Genomic DNA, 18,416 nt, shown 5'->3' with positions numbered 1-18,416 from the left:
TGAAATGCCTTCCACCAGGAGATCCGTATGGCCCCTACCTGCCGTCTTTGCCAAGGCAGCTCGAGGAGACTTTTACTTCCCAAGTTGACCAATTCATTTCACTGCTGTCCTTGTTTGCTGTATTGATGGATGTCTTTGCTTCAACTGGTCTTATGTATTTGAAACTTTTAATATTTGCACATAGCTTTGGAAGTTGTTGGGTGTTTTGTTTTTACTAAAAGCAGTATAGAAACTTGACAAAAAAAAAAAAACCCAACATAAATCCAGTGCTCCCTGAGTAACATGTAGCCAGACGTCTGGTGTTACTTTGTTATGTAGCTCAACCCTACTGCAATTTCACACAAGCTTGTGAGGAATTTCCAACCCACTCCCTTTCCCCGCTCTTCTAAATCATGTTTATGGAACTGCCTCTCTCACAATCCTATCTTAATCCATAGCTTTCGTTCCAGATTAAAATCAGCCCAGAGTGTTCTCAAGATCACTAAATGCAGATTAACATCACCTCTCCAAAATGCTTTCTCCCATCCTTCCCTCAAGAAGAAACAGCTGAACAGCCACTCACAGCTGTAAGTGTCAACCTCCCCCAAAAAGGAAGGGGGAAGGGGGAGTGTGTGTGTGTGTGTGTGTGTGTGTGTGCGCGCATACAGACCCAGATGAGGAAGTTCATGGAAATCTAAGAGAATCATAGTACAGCTGGAACATTTACAGCACAAACTTAGGCTTATTTACTCAGATATAAGCCCCATCATCTTCAATAGGACTTGATCTCTAGTAGTAAGTGTGCTTTTTAGGATTCTAGCCTTAACCTATCAAGCAATCTGATCAATGAAAAATCTAACTGATTGATTTTAAAGGTGCCCCAAATAATCAGGCAACATATTAAAAAAAAAAAACTCACTTATTTTTAATGTTAATACTTGCAAATCCCTGGGTCCCTATCCATGTGGATGGATGCAAAAGGCACAGCATACAATGCTTCTGAATGAATTAGCAGGGCATTTGATGTTTGGGTGATTCAGAAATATCCTAAATAAATAAAATAAAAAAATTTGGAAACAAAACTTTTAAGCTGGTTTCTTGTTCTCAGAAACACTGATATTTTAAATTCAATACTGGAATATAATAATGTGAATTTAATAAAAAATGTAAGAGTTTTAGAATGGGTGAAGCTTTTTGGTGAACTGCTTATATTTGTATCCTCATTTAGTGTGTCCATGGAAGGCCACTGTTAATAACTGTTTTTCCTTACCACAGAAAATATGTTTGGAGTGGAATAGCTCACAAGGCCTTTTGACTGGTAGTCCTAGGAGCCATCCATCTGGAAGCACCCAAAATTCGTTCTCAGGATCCTTAGAGGGAAACTATTATATTGCTACACCTACAGCCAGTACATCAAACATAGGACATAACTGGAACTACTTGTATTCAGTTTAAGTACATGCAACTGCAACCCCCCCTTCTCCCCATTTATCCTCGATGCAATTCCTTCCTCTTCATCCACTGTCTCCCTTGTGTTATTTTATAGATTGTAAGCCCCATGGGGCAGGGACCTGCCTTCTCATTCCTTTGTAAACCACCTTGTGCATGGATGGCTCTATATAAATAATAAAAGAACAATCTACACTATAACTTGTATCCATTTTACACAAGTTAAACTTTTATGGCTTTCCTCAAAGAATCCTGAGGAATCTTTCATGGAACTACAGTTCCCAGGGTTCTCAGGGGAAAAGGGAAATTACTACTAAACCCATTTTAAATCACTAACATAGATATGGCCTGGGAGAAAGCAACTGATCCAAGAATAATGGTTGGCAACCAAGACTCTTAGATTCTGAGAAGACCCAGAATGGAGGATGGGATGTAGCAGTTTCAGAGAATCAAAAAGAACTAAAAGGCTATCAACTAGGGATGGGTCAGAAATTCATTTCAGTTTGTTTTTTTATCAGAATTTATCCAGTTCACACCTCCCAGAAGCTAACGTGGAATCAAACACAATCTTTGGTCCGAAGTTCATACACTTCCAAGCTTGCGTTGCGATTTGCGCAACAACAAAAATGCATTTGAAAAATGCATACATTTGAAAAATGTGCACGAAGAAATACATAGATTTGAAAAATGTGCATGAAAAAATGCATATATTTGAAAAATGCATACAGATGCTTTATTCAATGGCAGAAAAGTGCATACATTAAAAAAATTAACATTTGCTGTGCACATCTGGAAAAATGCACCCAAAAATATGCACAAATTTCATGCAGGAAAAAATCCCAAAGCTCACAATCCAATACAGACAAGAGCAGGATCAAGATTCGAGATGGAAATCTGAGAACCTTGATGAGCTTCACTTTTGCTGAGTCGCACAACCCTACTTTCAACCACGACCCATGGTGAGGCAGGACCAGCCACCTCCTCACTGGCTCATGCAATCTAGGCAGAATCCTCTGCCATCAGCCTAGAGCAGGTGCCCTAGAGAAAGGCATTTACAAAGCAAAACAACTTGGAATGATTCACAGAAGCAAGCCAAGCCATATATGGCAGGAAGAAGATGGGGCACAGACACCTTCACTGCCCCATCTGACCTGGAACAAGGCAGTGGCAATTCTCTCCCAACAGCAAATCCATGCTGACAGTACGGTCATCAGTTCATGTTAACTGACTGTGCAAACACCACCCCTTTCCAGTGCAAAGCAACTACTGCCCTGCCCAGGTTGAGAGACAGCTTCATCTCAAGCTCCAGCAAAGATTTCCTATACAAAACAGCTGCCACTCCTAAGAGACCAAAATGGCCGCATCCCAACAAAGAGGCAAGAGATCCTTGCATAAACAGCCAGTGAAGTGCTCTGGGAAGGACGGCTTTGCTGCGGTTAATTACTCACACTCCATCAGTGCTAAATGCAGCCACAGCCCTGCCTCAATCCCCAGTGGGACCCAGTGCCACTCCAGATCCAGCATTCTCCATCTCGGGATGCTCTATGCAAGCAAGAGAGACTGGGGGAGAGAGAGAAAGCTGGGCAGGAGTCTGTGGAGATGGGCTCTGTAAACACCCTCTGAACATAGAACAATTAGTTCTCCTTGCGGACTCCTAGGTCACTCCATCTTGATATGTGGGTAGCCTAGAGGAGAGAAAACAATCTGGAAATGAGCATGCCATGGTAGCAGTAGGCTCTGAGCTATGGAAGGCAATACTTAGCCCAGATAATAGGGGAGGAAATAATTACACACAGCAATTGAAACCGAGCAAGAAGGGAACAAGCACTGCAAAGACAAGGAAGGATGGGAATGTGACGGGTAGCAGAGAGAAATGAGGGGAGGGGGGAGATTCTGAACTCCTGGGGTATAATATTTACAACAGGGCTGGTTGACCAACAGTGACCATATCCCACAGCTTTTCTTGTCCCTCTCAGAACTCAGCCTGGAGCAAACAGAGCAATGTTCAGTAGGGGCAATTTTTCTCAACAAAGGACAGCCTTTTCTACAGAGCTTACCCTCAGACCTCTCTTTACAAGCCTGAAGTGGGATAGTGTGGTGTCATGGACAGATGCTGGATTTGGACCAAGACCACCTGGATTCCACTCCTTGTGCAGCCATAAAACTCCAGAGTTGACCTCGGGCAGGTCACAGTCTTTCCACCCAATGTACCTCACCGGATTGTTGCAAGGATAAAATATAGTATGTGGGGTCAACCCAAGACGCGCTGCAGCCTGAAGCAAAAGGACAAACTGGCACCCCAACCCATTTCACATACAGAAGCTGATTGGACTGGCAGCTGAATCTCACTTCAACACTGGTGATGGGACAGCATCTTCTACTGCACCCCAGGGCAGCAGCCTAACTTAGGGCAGGCCACATGGCACACATAGCTCTTTCCTCCAAAACTTTGCTACCGCTTGCTCACTGCTCCACCTCGCGCCTGATCAAACAAATGTTGCAGTGCAGTGGCAGCACGAGCACATAGCACCTGAGCAGAGTAACACATGCACACCTATGGCATCTGGAGTGTGTGGCCTCAACTGACTGCTTGCTCAGTCAGGGGCCTTTCCCAACACCACTGTCTCTGATGTGTTAGGAGAAGGCAAACAAGCGAGACCGATGAACAGCAAAGAAGAGCAACAAGTTAATATTGCTGCCACTGGCTCATCTGGAGGATGGGAACATCCAGGGGCAGAGTCAGGAGGAACTGCCTGGGAGGCTGCTGCCGCAACCCTCCCCCGCACCTCAGCATCTGCCGCCTGAGGTGACTGCTTCACTCTGCCTAATGGTAAGGCCAGCCCTGCAGAGGAAAAATGGCATACAAATATGATAAATAAAGCAGAAGGGCATCCTGGACATGTTAGAGTTGCACAGAAGTAAGGATTTCACCGGAGTAGCTTTTCTGGCATGCCACATTTAGGTCTATGAATTTTGGGCCACCAAAATGGTGCAACTATGCCACACACTTAAACCAGTAAGGCATTCCCTTTCCTCAGAGTACCCTGAGAAATACAGCTCTGTGAGAGGGGAATCCACTTCAACATCCCTATTACACAATCCTCAGAAGTCCTCAGGGAAGCCCTAACTGCTAAACTGATATGAAACCCATATACATTTATAGCATAGATATATTTTGTTTTACTTATATACTGCACTTATATACCACTTTTCTGCTCAGGCACTCAAAGCAAAGATAGCCCCTACAGCTTGAAGACAAGAGTCTGAAACTCTCAGGAATAAAGCCTGGAAACCAGGGGATAGCGTGTGTCAAACTTGGGCTGCAGAGCTCTAGGTTCGAATCTCCACTCAGCCAAACAGCATAACAAATGCCCTTGGCCCAGCAGTGACCACCTCTCAACCTAACCTACCTCATAGGGTTGTTGTAGGCATAAAATAAAATCATCCCATGTGTGACACCCTGAACTACTCAGAGGAAAGGGGGGATTAAAATGTCATGAATATTTTTTTAGAACCTAGAAAATGTTCCAGACCCAACCAGAGTGGGCTGCAGAAAAGGAATGGGGTGGGGTGGGGGTGTTATCTACTCAAACTGTAAGGAAGGGGACTATAGTAAAAGCTGTCACATTTTTCAGTGTATAAAGCACTTGTTCCACACCGATCTCACATACTTGCAACAGTCATGTGAAGAAGGTTGTGGAGAAAGAGTGTGATGGGGCCCAGGCCTTCAAGTGAGCATTTTGGCTAGATGACAACTTTAACCAAGGTGTTGGTCATGCAGTGTTGGACCTAGTGGAAAGACAGAGCACCTGAAGCCCAATTCTGTAAGGAAAGACTAACTGTACAGCAGTGGAACGGAGATCAGAACTTCTTCCTTTGGCTTCCAAGTTCTGAGACAGAAGTGAGGCACGGTGCCCAGAGTAGAGTTCTCTCACACGCGCGCAGTTGGCTGTCCTAGAAGCCCGATGGCCTCTTTGGCTTCCATCTCTTCATTAATGCTGTTCTTTAATATCTGTATGATGATGGATTGGCAGGCCCAGCAAGCCTGGCAGAAAATGAGCTGGGCAGCTTTGACAATTTGTGTCAGAGTAGAAACTCGTCTATCCCTACAAGGCTGCTTCTTCCAGGACCCTACCCTACCACCTCTGAGATGATGGTAACTTTCCAACTGCCACACCCATGTCCCGGGCTCACAATTTTAGGAGCACATACCTGGTGCAGTTCAGCTCTTCCGTTGCACACTTGCAAACACAAACACACACACATGCACACACATGAGATCTCACACGTGAACTTGGGATTCATTCCTATAGAACCAAGCTGGTGCCCTCCAGAAGTATTGGACTACAACTCCCATAATTCCCAGCCAGTATAACCAGTACTAACACATCTCGAACACATCTGGAAGGCAACAGGCCGGGCAAGGCTGTTCTCTAGAATAATAGTCTCTAGCCATATCTGCAAAATCCTATCATCCTCTGCCACAGACAGATTTCCTTGGTGCATGAATCAACATAGAAAGGGCTTTCAAAGGTACAAAATGTGAAAACCAGAGGAAAAAGCCTTCCCCTCCTTCGTACTTCATCTATTACACTGTCTTGATCTGATGCCCTCCCCCATGAAAAAAATCTTATGTGGAATTATTCAGGTAAGGCCATGAATTCTGAGTGACAAGAGCAGGGGTCATGCTATTCTGGTCCCCTTGCTGCTGCCAAATCTTACAATATGTTCGCAGTTCAGCAAGGATTGGGTGGCGGCACCAGAACTGAGGATGAAGGAGTATGAGCACAGCTTGAGGGTCTGGTTGGGTCTGGAACATTTTCTAGGTTCTAAAAAAATACTCATGACATTTTAATCCCCCCTTTCCTCTGAGTAGTTCAGGGTGTCACACATGGGATGATTTTATTTTATGCCTACAACAACCCTACAAGGTAAGTTAGGTTGAGAGGTGGTCACTGCTGGCCCAAGGGCATTTGTCATGCTGTTTGGCTGAGTGGAGATTCGAACCTAGAGCTCTGCAGCCCAAGTTTGACTCCTTCAGGAATTCACACCTTATTCATCAGATGATACAACAACTGTTTCCAGCCTGGGATCACAGAACTGCAGCTGGAAGAACTTTAATTATTAGACATTTAGTCTGCCCTATCCTGAGGGCTCAGGGTGGGCAACAATGGTTTATGTTAACCTCAGAGTTTCTAAAATGCTTGGACGCAAAGCTTTTATGGATACCACGAGGAAGTGCGTGTTTATGAAAAAGGAGGCTACATGATCTCAATGATGATGGGTAAATACACACAAAAGTGCCGTGGAGAGGGACAGTGGAGTGCAGAAGTTGGAATGTGCATATGTATGTATGTGTAGTGGGCGAGAAGAGCAAAAAGCAAAGTATGGACAAGTTTCTCTGTGTGAGATCAACTCTTGCACCTGGAACATATAGCCACAGATTCTTACATAAAAATTAAGAGTTGTATCCCGTGTTTGCAAAGAGAAAACTCACTGGAAAAGACCCTGATGCTGGGAAAGATTGAAGGCAAAAGGAGAAGGGGACGGCAGAGGATGAGATGGCTAGATAGCATCACCGATGCAATTAATATGAACTTGAGCACGCTCCGGGAGAGAGCGGAGGACAGGAAGGCCTGGCGTGCTATGGTCCATGGGGTCACGAAGAGTCGGACACAACTTAACAACTGAACAACAATCCAGTGTTAGTCTACTTAGAGTAGACTCATTGACATGAATGGGACTTAAGTTAGTCATGACTTAACTTAAGTTCCATTCATTTCAATGGCTCTATTTATTTTTTATTACATTTCTGTACCTCCCAGTAGCTGAAGCTCTCTGGGCAGTTCACAACAATTGAAACCATAAAATACAACACGATATGATATAAAAGTTCTACTCTAAATAGGACTAACATTGAATACAACCCTAAGTATTCACCTCAAGTAGAGGCTCTGAAATCCCTCCTATCCAAGCCAGATAACATACCTACAGATTTTCGGCAAAGCATAAGCATTTCTTATATAAGGAAAAGCAATATGGAAATTACAGATGGATTCTCATACCCATTTAGGAACCACGATTGCATGTATCCCCTCCCCGCACTCCCACCTCCAAGTTCATGTCAAAATGGGCAAAATTTAGTATCAAATCCTGAGACACACCAACCAGCTAGCTGGCAACCTTGCCTGCATATAAAGTTTATAGTTCTTGTGGTTGTAAATAAAAGCTTAGGAACATGTGGGTGTTGTAGAGGTTCCATGTACAAAGGGAGTGGGGTAGGGGTTTGTTTTATTCCAAAGCAGGGGGGGGGAGGAATCCCTCTGTGTTCATAGGTCATTCCTGCCAACTCCCAAGTAGCAATTACTATAATAATGCCCATTTGAATCAGGTGAGAGGAACTCTGGGAGAGGGGGGGAAGATGGTAATACTTAACCTGGAGAACAGAAGAGGGGTGAAAAATTAAGACAACGGAGTGGATGGAAGGCTACTAACCTTCCAGTCAATTAGCCAGACAGAGATATCTGCAGTTGGAATGAGCAACCAAATTCCCAGATGACAATCTAACCTCATTCTCCATCCTCTCTCTTCCCCAACCTGGTGCCTCTCCAGATGTGTTGGACTGCAACTCCCATCATTCCCAGCCAGCTGGGCACCACTCTTACCCAATCCCCGCCCTCAGAGAAACAAAAATCTTTCTAAAAACCAGAATGTCGGGGAAAAGAAGCAAATATGCAAAATTAAATACATGTGCACCAGCTTAATTAACTTGCATAATTACTTCTGACTGGGTATTATCCTTGACACTGACTCCGGATTTCGGGGAAGTGGGGGAAGGGGCACAGCATGAAAGAAAGAAGCAAGGCAGCTAACCAAAAGGGGGGGGGGGGGGACAACAGCTTTCCACGAACGAAGCCTATACCGGCAGCATAAAAATATACACTGATGTTGCTCGCCCACTTGCAACGGCGCCCAAGTGGCTCTGATCAGGCCGCTCCCCAGGCAGGTGACCTTAATGCCCGCGCCTTCACGCCAATCCCGGCTCCCGCCCCGCGAGGATCCGAGCCGTTCTGAGCGGGGTTTTTATTATTTTCTGAATGGAAGGCGAGAGGCGCGTAGTGAGCTGCATGCTGATCGGGCCCAGCCGGCAGCGCCGCCCTCCGCCGCTTCAGCTGGGTCCTCATGCCCCGCCGCATCCCATTGCTGGAGGACGGGCCGCGGCCCAGGGACTCGCGGCGGACACCGGCTGGCACGCCGCAAGGATGGACAGAAGGCCAGAGGCCAGCGCTTCCCAGACAGCAGGGGGCAGACGATGTTTGGGCCCGAACTGAAATACGACAGCTCCAGTTTGGACAGGACAAGCGCAGGGCTTAATTTGAGGTGGGGCTGAACTCCACAGGAGTCTGTTTAAACGCCAGGCTTCAGCTCAGCCCTGTGATGGAGGGCGGGGGAGGCAAGGAGGCTTTTCTTTTCTTTTTTTACATTTGTATCCTTCCTTTCCTCCAAGCAAGGAAACCAGCAAGCATGCCCCCAACCTCATTTTATCCCAACAACCCCGTGAGGTGGGCTGTGTGAAGCACGTTAGGTTGAAAGAGAGAGAGAGAGACTAGCCCAAGGTCATCTAGTGAGATTCATGACTAAGCAGGGATTTAGGAAGGGTAAGCAATCTGGTGCCCTCCAGATGTTTTGGACTACAACCCCCCTAAGCCCCAGCCAGCATGGCCAATGCCTGGGAACTGTGGGAGTTGTAGCCTAAAACATCTGGAGAGAGCCAGATTGCCTACTACACTACACTAGGATCTAGTGCACCTTCCCCAACCTGGAGACCTCCAGATGTGTTGTAGTCCAACACATCCAGAGGTCACCAGGTTGGGGAAGGCTGATCCAGTGGATACCGTTAGCCTTAGAGCTCAAAAATGTGGGTTCAAATCCTAACTTGGTCATTCAGTTACTATATTCATTCTACTTGCATACAGCTTATCTCTTCCTCAGAAAACTCAAGAATGGCTGACACGGGGCTCCTGCTGTTCTCCCAGACACTGATAGAGTCTGTACTTGCTTCATCTCTTCCACAATGCTAGGGCACCAGATACTCCCAGACCATTCACGGGGCAATCTCATGCAAGTCACCCTCTGCTTCGGTTTCCTACCTATAAAAAGGGACAGATGGGAACCTCACTCAGAGGGGAGCAGTGTGGACGATACAAAACTAAGATAGTAAAGCAAGCTGAGGAACACCTCAAGTATTAAGGAAGCTGCATAGGTATTTGGGGCTAAAAGGAGGACCCTCTCCTAGCCCCATTTAATGCCTCTCATAGTCACTTGCCACCCTGCTCTATAGAGATGTACTAGATTTTAGTAACTAGAATATACAGTTGACTTAGCCTACAGCTTTGTCCCCACCCAGCTTGCTTATATAATGGGAACAATAAGAAGAACCTGGCCCTATGTCTAATGTGGGGCAGGGCTTGCTGGTTTGCTCTGCAATCTAAAAAAATGTGCCTAAAGATCTTTGATATTCCATGCTTACTGGACTATTTATAAAGGGGTGGTGGTGAAACCTTTGTCCAGAGGACAAGCAGCAGGCACTGTAACAGGGGTGCTGAACCTCTACATGCAAAGGTGGCAGATCCATGTCTCTAAACTCAGATCTGTTTCAATCATCTATAAACTGGGACCTGATTTAAAGAGCAAAAGAAACACAAGTGATGAGTGCTGAATCCTTCCCTTGCCCCACAGCTCCTCCCCACAGAACCTTTTCTCTCAGCCACGCTCACGTCCAGTATCAGAGCTTGGGTGGAATTAAAGTAACCTTGGAGAAGAGACTTTGGGGACCGAAGCTATGGGTGGGTGGGTAGGTGGAGGGTTCAGCATCTTCCACATGCACACTCCTTTTGCGTTTTAAGTCAGCTCCCCAACCCCCACTTTTGCTTTATATACAATTGCATCAGAACCACATTTAAAAGCCGCAAGGCTGAAATGCACAGCACTCAGTGTGATGGGGGGTGGGGGAGAATTAGGATCAGGAGCTCTGTGTTGGAACTCAGACGGGAAGTATACAGGGATCATATCTGGCCCATGGGACCCACTTCTGATCCCTACTTTAAGACAAGGTTCAAGATCCCTTCTTCCACCACAAAACAATTAGTTGGCAGAAGCAAAAAACTTGCTGTCTTTTTCTATGACTTAGCAGAGTACAACTGAACTACTTTCCACCAACAGCCTTGCACACTGCAAACCAAAAACACCAGCACAAGCACAACACAAAATTAATCAAGGGAACAAGTACACATGCATAAAGAAATTGCCATTTGATGATAAAACCCACTGCAATTGCAAACTTGCAGGTAGCTCTTTTTAATTCACAACCTGAAACTAACAACGTACATTTTCAGTCTCTGACAGAGAAGCTGCCTCTGAGTGTATGCATACTGCCTTCTCCTCCTCATCACTGCAACCAGCCCCTAAATATTTGACATTTTCAGGAGGGGGGCTGATTCAGAGGGTATGACTTCATTGAAGGCCTGTACCACAATACCTCTTTTTGCAAGTTATACTGTAGGGTACAGTCACACTACTGTTGCTTCCAGGAGTGTCCAAGTAATCCAAGTTTATGACTTCTTAAACCTCCCACAACCGTTTCCAGCATAACTGTTTGTTTCTACTCAGAGTTCTTACAGTGTGAGGGGCCACACCCTTGGGAGTTGTAGCCAGGCAGTTGCTAAGGAAGGAGCAGACTCCTTCCTGACCCCCACCCCAACCCCAGACATGGTATTAAGACAAATGATGGATGAGAGTTGTGCCTTCCCTGTTTTATCACTAGGATGGATGACACCAGGAGGTCCAAGTGGCAAGTCAATAAGCAAATTTGCATGCAGGCCTGCATCATTTACTTTTGAGTTAGAACTGGACTTTCTATGGCATAGAATTTGGGTTCCCTTTGCACCAGAAAGTGAATACATCTCAGACAAGAGGAGCACTGACTGGCAAACCATATGGGATGAGTTGGGTTTGGGCTCTGGGCCTAGCCACATGACCATTTGGGGACATGACAGCCACAGGATGGCCATCATTAGCCAGTTAGGTGTACCCACTACCAACTCACAGGATTCAACTTTTCATGTGCCTCAGGAAGCAGAGTTTTTCCAGAGGCTTGGGGTTCTACTCCCAGCTGCACCAGATACCCAGTGCAACCACATTCCCATCCCTTCCTCTCTAGGGACATCTCTACACCAGCCTAAAATCCTGCATTTAAAACGGCGCTTTCTGCTTCCATTTTAAATGCAGGATCACAATGACTCCCTTTTTCACCCACTTCCTCCCCCCCCCCTTCTCCCCATATCTGAGTCTTCCATGATCTTTCATTGATCTCGCTCCTCTTCTTGCAGCTTTTCCTCTTTTCACAGAGGGAACTCAAGTATAACACAATGGGGTAATTGGGGTAATTTGATAGGTCATTATCTGCAATCTATTTAAAAACGGAACAAAGGGCATTTAATGCAGGAGATGCCCTGGAGGTTAACAGCCTCATGTAAAGAGCCTGCAAACTTCCCTGGGGGAGCAATCTCAATCGCAGGATAAAAGCTCCATGTGAAGAAAGCCTCCATTTATCTGTTCCTCTTTTTCAAGTATTTAGACAGGGACACTTTGTGGGCCAGAGGCAGTAGATCACTTATCTCATCTATACTAAAGCTAATATAGAGGGAGCAAAATACAGTCTGTGCATGCTCAAAGGAAACTTTATTTCACATTACATCTTCCAGAGACAGCCACTGAAAACTGGTTCCGAGTGAAACCCAGCGTAGGTGGAAAACTGTTTCTCTCGCATTATTCAACCCTTGCTAGAACCCAAGAGAGCAATGGAGAGCAAGTAGGAGGACGCAAGAGGGAAGATCTGGAATGCTATAAAAGAGTGCTCCAGGAAAACAAAAGCTAGCTAGCATCCCAGTCCCATCACAGCAGCTATTTTACGCATTAAGAAATAATGCTGTTTTTAAAAGCCCTCCAGACAATTAATGCTGGCATCAAACAGAGAAAGTGTTTTGTAAGCATATTTGCATAAAAGAGCCCAGTTGCACATGCGTGTGCGTGCGCACGCGCGCACACACACACACACACTTCTGTTTGGATGCAGATTTGGGAGTGTGTTCCCATGGCAGGGGGTCTCAAAAAATGAATGGGTGCTTTAATGTGCAAGTTAATGACCAATGGTGGGAAAGGGGAGACTGAAACTGATTCCTTCTACCAGGAAAAACAATGCTCCTACTCAAACAGGATTGTCAGATTCCCCCCCACACACCCCAAATTTTGAGAGGGATCTGTTATTTCAGATTACAGCCCTACAGGGTATAATGAAAGGTTCATCCTCTTTTAGAGCCTCAGACGCTGTATAGAACACAAATGAATGCCCTTTGTTTCAAAATCCCACAACTCTAGAGCATTCCTTATTTTGAACAGGCAACCTGAGCTACAAGAGGTCTCTTATTTTTGAGCTACTGTTTCTTACTCCAGAACCTCCTAACCTATACAACATACAGGATGTTGCTTTGTTCCTCTCCCGGTCCTACCATTTTCAAAGATCAGAGCTTCGTAGAAAATAACAGCCATCTTTTACTTCAAACCCCAGCATTCTAGAGTCCTTTATTTTGAAAATGTTCATCTGACAAGCCTGGCTGCCAGAGTGCTTTTATTTTAAGTGACTGTCCCTTGTTCCTGGGGGGAGGGGGGGAACAGCTGTGCAAAAAGAAGTGGAAATGCAGGACTTAAGCCCACTCCAACTTCAAAATATATGATTTTACAATGGATCGTGCCTTTGAGCATGTACAGAGTTTCATCCCCTGACAAGAAGACTCGTGCATCTGGGGTTATACAGAAGGGCTTCCAGGTCAAATGGTGCGACATCTAAGCAGGCTTTCATGCCAGTAAATCTTTAGAAATTAAAGCATCGTGTCCATTTCCTGTTCAAATCCTAAAGTCACAAGACTCTATAATTATAGCCACTACTGATCAATGTACCTGGTTTGGAAACATTTTCATTTGGCAACCTTATATCCTACATGCATACACCTTGAAGCAGAATAGCTGCTTTCATGATGAGAGAAGTGGGGAAATTGGGGCTTGGGTGCGGAGAAGGAGGACACATACATACACACCCCTCACTGACCTAGAAAGTTGATTTACTCCAGCTATTGATTAAAGTGGAACTGCAATTACCCAGTGCATGGACCTGGTGGCTCTGATAAGAGAAGGAAGAGTTCATTGCAAAGTCACAAAGATTAAAGTGAAGACCAGCTCCCATCCCAGTTCCATTTTTTGCAACCAGATTCTCACCCCTCTTGCCTTCCACCTCCTATCACTTTCCTGATCCCTTCCCCTGCTGGCTAAACATTCCCCCCACCCCCCAATGCCTCCTCTTACAACTCTGAATGTATCTCAGCTGAGTAAACCCTTTTCTTTAGCAGCCAGAGCTTCTGCCTTTCAAATGTCCTCCTATACCTCAAAAGTTGTGTATGTGTATGAAGGGGTTCCTCCTGTTGCTAGGACAGCTCCCTCCCTGACCCCCTGCACTTTTTGGATCCAATTATAGAGCTGGACCCAGTTATGAAAGCATGCCACCTTTATTTTCTCCCCCCCCCCTCTCTCTCTCTCACACACACACACACACACACACACACACAACTTACTTTCCTGCTGCTTTTCAACCTAAAATGAAGGCTAGCCAAGCCTGGGAGAAAGATTCCCCCTGAAGATAAGAGAGCAAAACCAAAACTGAAAACCAGTCTGACACCAAATTGGAACCCGCCAGAGCACTAACAGAAACAGTAACAGAGCTCCAGGCTATTAAAAATACTGAATTTGGAAAATCATGGCTTTTAAAAGCCAACCAGAACTCTGGATTTTATAAAGGCTTTACAGTCAACAACCCAGAGGTTTAAAAGGCCTACCCACAAGGGCTGAATTTATTTACTGAGACTGGTACCCAGATCCCGAACATATTTCCTAGAGAATAAGAACATTCTATTGATGTCATGGAGTTTACTTCCAAGGTAATGTGTTTCATATTAGAATGTTGGTCCCTGCTAAGAAAAATCTGTGCACTACAGAGTTCCATGAAAGTTAAAAGCTTGTACAGACCAACAAAGTTGATCAAGTAAAGTTGGCCCTTTTTACCATCTTCACATTTCCCAGTCCTTTAGACTGTGGTTTATACAGAAACTACAGTCAGTTGTAGAAAAAGGAAGTCACTTCTTGATGCTACTATGCCAGGGTGCCTGGGAGGCCACTTCACTAAATTTCTCCACCATCACCACCTGTCAACCTGGTTTCATATGGTGATGAAATAAACTGAGTTATTTTGAAACTATTTGGAAAAAGCATTTTCCCATCAGAAAAGCATATGAGAACCAGCTCAAAGAAGCTGAGAAGAAAGGCATGAAGATCCACTAGCACACACAATTGCACACAAGCAAACACACACAAAGCCCCACGTGCCCTACACCAAGCTCAATTCATCATCCCAAGCCTTCACTTGCCCACTTTATAATTGCATCCTTGAGCAGTGAAGGACGGAGAGGTGGACAGCTTGCAAGAAAGGAACATGCAATACCACTAGAGAGGCACACACCTGAAAGGCCTGCAGGCTTGGAGCCATGCTGGAACTTCTGCCTGAGCAAAGACTGACCTCTCCAAAGAGAAATTGATTGATTGATTGAGATGCCAGCCACTTGCAAGTAAAGTTCAACACGCTCTTCCATGAACTGCAAAAGAGGGAATCAAAGGCTTGGAAGGATGACCTTTTCAAGGAATCCTCTCCATTTCAAGGTGGGAGAAAGGGATGAAAGCCTCAAGTAACACACATCCCCTGCCTCAAGTCACACACAGCCAGATCCACAATGCAGTTAAGCTGAAACACACAAATTTGGAGTAAATGGGATGTTGTCTCAATCTGTTTAAAAGCAAGTCTTTCAGCCTAGCTGGGCTATTGATGGGACTGAAAGGTTCTTTGGTTTGGGGGGGGGGGTTGTTTGGGTTTTTTCTGTTAAGGCTCAACCATATTTTCTGTGGCTTTGTGGTCTTCCCAGCCACCCCCACCCCAGTGCTTACTGCATCAGATGGGAATTGATGGATACCCAGGATTGGGGGGGGGGGATTTGGGAACGCCATTTTTACTTGTGCTTGTTCCTATAATTTCCCCCATTGATCAAAACAAATGTTTGAAAGATTTCTTTAGAGATGGGGCCAGCTGTCAATCCATTTTGGGTCCCACCAGAGAAGGGGGGCGGGGAGAGAAAAAGCCCCCCCACATGTGGATTCACTCAGAGATTGGTGGCAATACAGCCAGGCAGTCTTATATCCTATTCTACAAACTCAAGGTGCAGGCTGTGATAAAGAATGAAGGGAAAGAGAGAAAGAAGGAAGGAAAGGGGGGAGGGCAGGAGGGAACAGATGATGTAGCTATTTAGATACCCTTTTTTTAGAACTAAGATCTATTTGGGGAAGGGAAATTAAAAAGTAGGAACTGAAAATTTAAACACACAATAATGAACACCAGAAAACTACAGAAAAATAAAATAAGGAATTCCAACCTTTCTTGACATGAAGCTTGAAAATATGAACAGGTTTGCATGGGAAAGTCAGCTCAAGAAACTGCAAGGTGCCCCCACCCAAAGACATAAGCAGACAACATTACCAACTGCCCTCCCCATTCAATTTAGGAGTTGAAAGGGCACAAGTGCCCAACCTCTGGGGCACTATAATTGCCCCTCGGCAGTACCCAGTTGAAAGAAAGATGGTAGAGAGAGAAAATGGGTACCCAATCTATTCACAGGTCGAAGGGACAAAGTGTGGTTAGGATGGGGGGGGGCATAAAAACCCTCCAACAAAGCCCAGCGAATACCACCATCACTGCAGTGACAAGAAAAAGGGGGCGGGTGGGAGCTATGCCATTGTTCCCCATATATATATACACACACACACCCCTTTGCTGCAGCACCAGCCGCTGCGAATATTAGGGTCACACAATGCGGGCAGGAAGGGAGAGGTTGCCCTTTCCTTCGCCACGGCCGCGATCCCGTCTGAGAAACGTCCCTCCGAAGGAAAAAAATTGGATCTGTCCTGCTGGTGGCCGCGGGCAAGATCAGCGACTCTTAACTACCCTTCCAGCCTCGCGCTCCAAGGAGTCGCTGCACGGGCCAGCCTTGGAAGGCTGCAGGGGGTGGGAGAAAGGACGGGGGCGGGGGGAGAGTGGCAGCCGGAGAAAGGCTCCTGCTTCACTGATGCCCTTCTCGATCACATGCGGGTCTCCTGCACTCTTATTCTTCTCCCCGACTCCCCTTGTTTGCGCGCAGCCGGCTCTCCGCAGGAGCGCTCCAACCCGTAGAGGACAAGCGGGTAAGGCCAGAAGCACAAGCAGCAGACCCGGAATGGGGGAGAGGAAGACTCGCCGGTATGGCCCCCTCTCCGCCGCGCTTACCTCTGCCAGCCACGCACAGCAATAAAATCCCAGCCGCGGCCACCAAAGGCGAGTGCCTGCCGCTCCCTGCCGAACGCATCCTGCCTGCCCGCCTTCCCCTCCGGTCTCTCTCTCCCCCTCTCGCCGGCTCTGCACCTGCACTCGAGCTCCCCCAGCGTTAATCTATGCTAATGAGATGCGGGGGCGCGGCCAGTGGCGGGAGGGGCGGGGCCTATCAAAAGGAGTGGGAGGCAACTGTTTACAACTCCCATGCGGGAAAGGGAGGGAGAGAGCCCGTGAGGGAGGGGCTTTAAAGGGGCAGGGCAGCCTCACTTCTTTACCCCACCCCTCCCCAGCCAAAAAAGAGAGCCCCTCTTGCTCTCCTCCCAGGTTCCTCTGCACCCAACGTGGAAATCGTTGGAATCTTCTATTGCAGCAAACTCTCCCTTTTTAAAAATATATTTGCTTCATGCATGGTATTTATTTATTAGCCCAGTCCGTGCCATCCCAAAGCAGCCTATGAATTCAAAATCAAACTAAAATAGTAATCCTGTTATTACTAATGTTGCAATAGCAACAACAGCAATAGCAACAACAATAATAAAGATAGCTGTGTTAACTGTAAGAAAAATTTAAAAACCCATATTAGTGTGATACCTTTATTAAGCAAACCAAGGGAGCACAAAAAATGTGCAAATTTTAAAGATCTCTAGATCTTGAAATACGTAAACATCTTGTCTGATGAAGAGATCTCAAAAGCTTGCACATTTTTTGGTGACCCTTTGGTTGACCTAATAAAGGTATTATACCAATATGGATTTTGGAATAATGATGATGAAATTGCAATCATGTTATTACTGATAACAAGATTTATAAAGAACCAAGTGCCCTAAAAATATTCATTCACGGATAATGCTGTTAAAATTGGTGAAATATGTATCAAAAAGCATATACATATGTGCATAATCCAAATGGAACAGCTCATACAGTCTTTCACTATTACAGAGTATTTAATTCTTGGTGAAGTGTCTTTTAAAAAAAAAAAATTTTTTTTTCCTGCCAAAATGCAGCACTAATGGCTTTTCATGCATTTACATCACTGCTACATCTTAGCCATTCAAAATGTATTGTACTGAATTTCTATGCATATAAATTCTATCTACTAATCATGTACATGGCACAGTTGGTGTACAGCTCTTAACAATCCTTAGCTTCATCAAACTTCTTTAGACAAAGCTCTGAGCAAAGTTCTACTCTTCTTCCTACTTTACAGAAGAGAAAGTAGAAGTCCTCCCATTTGGCCCAGTATAGCTCATAGAATCATAGAATACTAGTGTTGGAAAGGGCCTATAAGACCATCGAGTCCAACCCCTCGAGTCCTGTTATTCAAAACAGGAATAATCTGCAGTGGGTAGCTATCCATTGGAATGTAAAACGATCAGGCCAAAGGCCTATCCAGTTAAACATCCTGTCTCCCACAGTGGCCAGCTGTTTCCAGGAAGTGCAGAACCAGATACTTCTGGTCCGTCCCTCGGTG

General features: G+C 45.6%; 1 protein-coding gene across 9 annotated transcripts in view; it reads right to left on the bottom strand.

Moving 5' to 3' along the window:
* Positions 1–17,049, bottom strand: part of CADM4 (cell adhesion molecule 4) — a 142,341-nt gene extending 125,292 nt beyond the window's left edge. Inside the window, exons 1-2 of one of the 9 annotated variants that reach the window (XM_084815140.1) lie at positions 16,901–17,019; positions 15,053–15,185 (exon numbers count right to left, since the gene is read on the bottom strand). In XM_084815140.1, coding sequence (XP_084671266.1) covers positions 15,053–15,182 — 130 coding nt within the window. In that variant the 5' untranslated portion in view covers positions 15,183–15,185; positions 16,901–17,019. Of the gene's footprint in view, positions 1–15,052 lie in introns of all 9 variants that reach the window. The other 8 variants (XR_014785057.1, XM_084815144.1, XM_084815145.1 and 5 more) reach the window with 8 other exon arrangements.
* Between the last annotated feature and the right edge of the window lie 1,367 nt (positions 17,050–18,416).

Source organism: Heloderma suspectum, chromosome 10 (assembly GCF_057233095.1).
Source record: "Heloderma suspectum isolate Gila_16-S chromosome 10, 16-S_ref, whole genome shotgun sequence".
Taxonomy (NCBI): domain Eukaryota; kingdom Metazoa; phylum Chordata; class Lepidosauria; order Squamata; family Helodermatidae; genus Heloderma; species Heloderma suspectum.
Note: the sequence above shows the minus strand (reverse complement) of the source record. Positions and strands in the feature narration are given on the sequence as shown.